The following is a 6,886-nucleotide window of genomic DNA, read 5'->3' on the forward strand; positions in this document are numbered from 1 at the left end:
CCTCCCAGCCTTTTAAGAATAGCGGACAGTGTTCCTTGTCCTCGGGCCATTCAGAAACAGGCAGGTCGGCGGGAGGTGGAGACCCCGAGCCACGCTTGCTCGACCAGCCTGCTCAGTCACCACGGCCACGCCAGCCCGCTCTGCGCCCAGCACACCGGAGCCGCTCGGGACTGGGCACCTGCCATGAGCAGGGGGACATGGGCTGCTCGGAGCCGGGCCCAGGCCAGGCCGGGAGCTGTACACAGCTAGAGGGTGGCGCTCAGCCGGCCCCGGTTCTAGACTCCAGGACCTGGGCTTGGACGGCGAGTGCACGCGGTGAAGGGGGCGACTTCCTGCCGAGAAGCCGTCCAGCACGGTGTCCCCCAGCTACCACGGCTCCTCCAGGAGCACAAGCTGGCGGGCACGCCACGGTCACGGCATCGGGTACAGGCATGCAGGGCGAGCCCCAAGTCGGGTAACCAGAGCCAGCATGGCCCGGAAACGCTCCCGGAGGGAGAAAGCTCAGGGACTGAGCGCTGAGGCCCAGGGCGGTCCGTGGGGAGGAGACGCCAAGCACCTGGGCCCTGGGAACTGCGGCTGCAGGAAGGCATGACCGCACAGCCCACTCACCGCGGGGTCGGGGACGCAGCAGGAGAAGGGCACCCCGCACTTCTCGCGGCTGTAGCTGGCCCCGCTGCAGTTGAAGTAGACGTTGAGGTCCCAGTCTTCAGGCCCGTATGCCCCACAGCACTGGTTCTGTGGGACAGAAGCCGCCCAGTCAGGGCGCCCAGCATGGGGTACTCACCTTGACAACACAGGCCAGCAGGCCCACCTGCCCTGCCCTGCCCTGCCCAGCCCACCGCGCCTCCACCCAACACGACAGGGGCCTTTGGGAGGGAAAGGGCGCCGGACTCACAGTGCTGACATCTGCCGACCCTCCTGTCCCCCCCCCCCGGACTTCTGGCCCTGGCCCTCTAGAATGGTCCTGGGGCCCAGAACATGCCGCCTGGGGACAGGCCATCCACGCCGCACCTGGTCGCCCTCTGCCTCTTCACAAAAATAGCAGCTAGATGTCCACGCCCGAGAAAGGGGACGTGCGGTCAGGGCAGCCATGGCGCAGCCAGGCCTGTGCCCACCGGGGCCTCTGCCCAGCCCACCGCGCCTCCACCCAACACGACAGGGGCCTTTGGGAGGGAAAGGGCGCCGGACTCACAGTGCTGACATCTGCCGGTTGACCCTCCTGTCCCCCCCACCCGGACTTCTGTCCCTGGCCCTCTAGAATGGTCCTGTGGCCCAGAACATGCCGCCTGGGGACAGGCCATCCACGCCGCACCTGGTCGCCCTCTGCCTCTTCACAAAAATAGCAGCTAGATGTCCACGCCCGAGAAAGGGGACGTGCGGTCAGGGCAGCCATGGCGCAGCCAGGCCTGTGCCCACCGGGGCCTCTGCCCTTCCATCTGGCTATCTGCTGAAGTGGACAAGGACACCCTCACTCGTCTAAAAGGTCCTAGAACCAAACGTGCCGGGAATCTGGCTGCCAATAGCAGGCCTCGTCTCCCACTGGCCCATCAGTGACCGGCGACAGAACAGCTGCATCCCATGTCTGGCCGCTGTTCAGATCCCAGCCCCAGTGGCTCGAAAACCGCCCTGGGTGCACGTGCATGCCGAATCCGCGTGGAGGGAGAGACAGGAGAGGGGATTTCAGTCTCACCACTGCCCTGACAACTGGAATACAAGAAGCTTAAACACTAATAATGACAAAAGGCAGGCAATAGAGAAGCCTCCCGTGTCCCCCGTGTCCTTCGGGCAACAGGGTGAGGTGGGCTGGCTGAGGCCGCAGGCTCTCGAGGGGAAGCCTCGTGAGTGACGGCAGGGATCTGGTGACTCAGATTAAAGCAGGCCGTGACAGCTCTGGGAAGTCACAGAAGCGGGTATGCTGACAAATGAAATTCAGGTCAACTAGCTTTGGTCACGAAGAGAGTGGGTCACCGATGTTCAGCTTTCCTACTTCCTGTTTCCTGTCTCCTCGGATCCAGTGTCCACGTGAAACCTGCTGGGGGAAGCAGGGCTTCCTGGCAGTGCTCGGCCCAGGAGCCTCGTGCAAGATGACGGCAGCAGGGAGGGCCCTCTAGGGGCCTGGGCCGGCCGCAGCCCGAGCAGTGCACAGGCAGCAGGGAGGGCCAGTAGGCCACAGCCACCCAGAGAGGGCACATTCCTCCCTTCTGAGGAGGCTTCCTCCAGGCAGCTCTGCCTGCTGAGACAGAAGAGGAAGGCCCAGTGGAGGGGAACGGAAAGGCCTCAACAGTGAGTCAGGGGCCCTGCGGAAGCACTGCCTGGGACCACAGTGCTGCAGGCCCTGAGTGGCTACTGGGCAGCGCTGGAGAGACCTGGGCCACTAAGAGAGGGGTGTCCGTGGGCACCTAGACCTGCCGCTCGGCCCGCAGGGGGACGGCACACGAACAGGGCCCCAACCACCAGGAGGCCAGGAGCAGGCACAGCTGAGCTGACTGCGGTCGTGTGCCATGCTGCAGGTGCGACACCCGCACCCCCACCTTTCTGGCCCCGGAGTGGCAAAGACCGCCTAGGCGGGAGGGAGCTTTGCGGGGAGCCGCCACGGGGTGCTTACGGCCTTCTGCAGGGAGTCGATGAGGTTCTGCAGGTCGATGTCTTCCCGGTAGGACTGGATGTTGCTCTCGAAGAACTCCCGAAACCGGTCCCTCACCCAGTCCTGGAACAGGAAGGCCAGCACAGCCACAGCCAGCTCCAGGAAGAAGATGAGGACGATGGTCCCACAGAACTGCAGGGGGACATGGAGGACAGGCTGCCTGGGGGCGGGCCACACACTGGGTTTGTCACACACAGGGGTTCACGCTGGGAGGTCACAGGTGCCCACCCAGAGCCCACAGGATGGGAAGCCCACCTGACTGGCCAAGGACCTGGCCCCCTCGCCCCCCACCCCCTGTGCTGAGGGGACAGGAAAAGGGTGGGGACACTCCACACGAGCCCATCCTCCCCCGAGGCACCCTGTCCCTCCGAAGGCCCTGGTCACAGGCATGCATGGTTGTCCTGCCCACCAGGCTGCCCACAGATCTGGTGACGCCAGTGCCCGACTCCCCCATACCACCCGACTGTCACCCCACATCAGGAGGGCAGAAGCGAGACCCCAGGACCCCCAGAGCAGCTCGGCCCCCACGGACAGCACTGCAACCTGGTGGCCACTGCAGCCCGGGTCACACCGCCCCCCAAGCAGGCCTGGCCTCTCAGCTGAGCTTCATGGCCGCCTAGGACAAGGCAGCTCTGCCCAGCTGGCAAAGCCGAGAAGCCTGTCAGAGACAGACAGGGAAATATACACACACACACGTGTTATACATGGACACCGAACTGCCAAAGCGCGGTTCACTAGAAGCAACACGCTACACGTAGTATTTCTTTTAGGAAATGGAACACACGCACACAAATACACACACTTTGCTTTATACACGAAGCTCAGAAAATAGAAAGTGGATTTAATAAATTTAGCAAATAATATTTTGCAAAAAAGAAAGTATTTTCCCTACCAGATGCTCTCTATCTCTTTATTTAACTTTATTTATTTATTTATTTTTTTAATTTGGCCAAAGAGGGACAGAGCAAGCGAACGAGCGAGAAAGAGAGGGGGGAAATGAGAAAGCAAGCTGCCAAGTCCGGGACTTGAACTGCTCTCGGCCACATGGGAATACAGCACCTGTAACCAGCATGCCACCTGCCAGCCCTGCTGCTATTTAATTTGTATCAAAATACAAAAGGGAAGTCCCAGGCAGAGGTTTGCAGACAGTTAAGGACCTGGCTGGGCTCTGAGATCATGCGGCTGCAGGAAGGCCCTCTGGGCCACTCTGGGCGGGGAAGGGACAGGGGGCAGCAAAGCAGTGGGCACCTCCCCAGGCAGTAAACTAGAAGGGCTGCCCTTTCTTGGGGGATCTCCAGAGAGTGGGGAGCCCTCCCCTGGGGGGGAGGGTCAGGAGCCCTCTCCTGGGGGGTGGGGAACCCTCTCCTTGGGTGAAGCCTTCCTGGGGGCTGGGGAGTCCTCTCCTTGGAGGGATCCCTCTCCTGGGGTGGGGAGCCCTCTCCTGAGCAGGACTGGCTGCTCTGGACTCTGGAAATGCTCTGGGGGCAGCAGAGGACAAGGGCCGCCCTGCCCGGTGCCCCAGGCCCATGCAGCCCGCCCAGCCCGGCCACTCACAAACTTGAGCAGGCAAATGTTCTCACGCAGAGCGCCCACGCAGCCGGCGAAGCCCAGTGTGAACATCACCACGCCCACCATCAGGACCAGCACCACCGGGTCGATGCCGTGCATCCGGGTCACCTTGGTCAGGTCGGACAGCACGCCCTGAAAGCAGCACAGACAGGAGGGCAGCGGCCACGGAGGCCGCGGGCGAGGGCCGGACAGCTCTGGTCGCTGCTCACCTCAGCCCAGCTTCCGCCGAGGTCCAGGCCACCCCTGGCCACCGCCTGGCAGAGGGACCGCCGGCTCCCCCGTCGGCACCCGGGTAGTGGACCACCATGGGCCGGGGCGGGGAGCCGCCACGGGGTGCTTACGGCCTTCTGCAGGGAGTCGATGAGGTTCTGCAGGTCGATGTCTTCCCGGTAGGACTGGATGTTGCTCTCGAAGAACTCCCGAAACCGGTCCCTCACCCAGTCCTGGAACAGGAAGGCCAGCACAGCCACAGCCAGCTCCAGGAAGAAGATGAGGACGATGGTCCCACAGAACTGCAGGGGGACATGGAGGACAGGCTGCCTGGGGGCGGGCCACACACTGGGTTTGTCACACACAGGGGTTCACGCTGGGAGGTCACAGGTGCCCACCCAGAGCCCACAGGATGGGAAGCCCACCTGACTGGCCAAGGACCTGGCCCCCTCGCCCCCCACCCCCTGTGCTGAGGGGACAGGAAAAGGGTGGGGACACTCCACACGAGCCCATCCTCCCCCGAGGCACCCTGTCCCTCCGAAGGCCCTGGTCACAGGCATGCATGGTTGTCCTGCCCACCAGGCTGCCCACAGATCTGGTGACGCCAGTGCCCGACTCCCCCATACCACCCGACTGTCACCCCACATCAGGAGGGCAGAAGCGAGACCCCAGGACCCCCAGAGCAGCTCGGCCCCCACGGACAGCACTGCAACCTGGTGGCCACTGCAGCCCGGGTCACACCGCCCCCCAAGCAGGCCTGGCCTCTCAGCTGAGCTTCATGGCCGCCTAGGACAAGGCAGCTCTGCCCAGCTGGCAAAGCCGAGAAGCCTGTCAGAGACAGACAGGGAAATATACACACACACACGTGTTATACATGGACACCGAACTGCCAAAGCGCGGTTCACTAGAAGCAACACGCTACACGTAGTATTTCTTTTAGGAAATGGAACACACGCACACAAATACACACACTTTGCTTTATACACGAAGCTCAGAAAATAGAAAGTGGATTTAATAAATTTAGCAAATAATATTTTGCAAAAAAGAAAGTATTTTCCCTACCAGATGCTCTCTATCTCTTTATTTAACTTTATTTATTTATTTATTTTTTTAATTTGGCCAAAGAGGGACAGAGCAAGCGAACGAGCGAGAAAGAGAGGGGGGAAATGAGAAAGCAAGCTGCCAAGTCCGGGACTTGAACTGCTCTCGGCCACATGGGAATACAGCACCTGTAACCAGCATGCCACCTGCCAGCCCTGCTGCTATTTAATTTGTATCAAAATACAAAAGGGAAGTCCCAGGCAGAGGTTTGCAGACAGTTAAGGACCTGGCTGGGCTCTGAGATCATGCGGCTGCAGGAAGGCCCTCTGGGCCACTCTGGGCGGGGAAGGGACAGGGGGCAGCAAAGCAGTGGGCACCTCCCCAGGCAGTAAACTAGAAGGGCTGCCCTTTCTTGGGGGATCTCCAGAGAGTGGGGAGCCCTCCCCTGGGGGGGAGGGTCAGGAGCCCTCTCCTGGGGGGTGGGGAACCCTCTCCTTGGGTGAAGCCTTCCTGGGGGCTGGGGAGTCCTCTCCTTGGAGGGATCCCTCTCCTGGGGTGGGGAGCCCTCTCCTGAGCAGGACTGGCTGCTCTGGACTCTGGAAATGCTCTGGGGGCAGCAGAGGACAAGGGCCGCCCTGCCCGGTGCCCCAGGCCCATGCAGCCCGCCCAGCCCGGCCACTCACAAACTTGAGCAGGCAAATGTTCTCACGCAGAGCGCCCACGCAGCCGGCGAAGCCCAGTGTGAACATCACCACGCCCACCATCAGGACCAGCACCACCGGGTCGATGCCGTGCATCCGGGTCACCTTGGTCAGGTCGGACAGCACGCCCTGAAAGCAGCACAGACAGGAGGGCAGCGGCCACGGAGGCCGCGGGCGAGGGCCGGACAGCTCTGGTCGCTGCTCACCTCAGCCCAGCTTCCGCCGAGGTCCAGGCCACCCCTGGCCACCGCCTGGCAGAGGGACCGCCGGCTCCCCCGTCGGCACCCGGTTAGTGGACACCCATGGGCAGGCAGCGGGGTGGCCTGCTGACCGGAAGGCGGCCACATGGGGGCACTGCCGTCGAGGACTACGCTGGCTCAGCCCACACTTCTGGGTCCCGGGCCACCTGGAAGGTGCTCTGACCAGGAAAGCCCGGCCCGAGCTCCTCCTTCCAGGAGCAAAGGGCAGCCCAGAAGCTCAGTGATGGCTCCCGGGAGGCTGGTTCCCACCGACCTGCCCTTACCACCTCCCAGGGTAACTGCAGCGGCCCACAGTCTCCACAGTGCGCGGCCTGCCCTCCCGCCCAGAGAGCCTGGCCTCCCCTCCAGCTGCCACTGCCCACAGGCTGCCGCCCGGCCTGCTCTCCGGGCTTCCACCCAAGGTCGGAGACAGGCTCTCACACCCAGCCTGGCTTGTGGCAGGTGCAGGGGTTGAGCTCATA

General features: G+C 62.7%; 1 protein-coding gene across 1 annotated transcript in view; it reads right to left on the reverse strand.

Moving 5' to 3' along the window:
* TSPAN14 (tetraspanin 14) overlaps window positions 1-6,886 on the reverse strand; it is a 22,831-nt gene that overhangs the window by 8,338 nt on the left and 7,607 nt on the right. The window contains exons 3-5 of the mRNA XM_014582218.2: window positions 6,148-6,294; window positions 4,555-4,725; window positions 610-735 (exon numbers count right to left, since the gene is read on the reverse strand). Coding sequence (XP_014437704.1) covers window positions 610-735; window positions 4,555-4,725; window positions 6,148-6,294 — 444 coding nt within the window. The remainder of the gene's footprint in view (window positions 1-609; window positions 736-4,554; window positions 4,726-6,147; window positions 6,295-6,886) is intronic.

The sequence above is a fragment of the Tupaia chinensis genome, unplaced genomic scaffold (genome assembly GCF_000334495.1).
Source record: "Tupaia chinensis unplaced genomic scaffold, TupChi_1.0 Scaffold142854_1, whole genome shotgun sequence".
NCBI classification, from domain to species: Eukaryota; Metazoa; Chordata; class Mammalia; order Scandentia; family Tupaiidae; genus Tupaia; species Tupaia belangeri.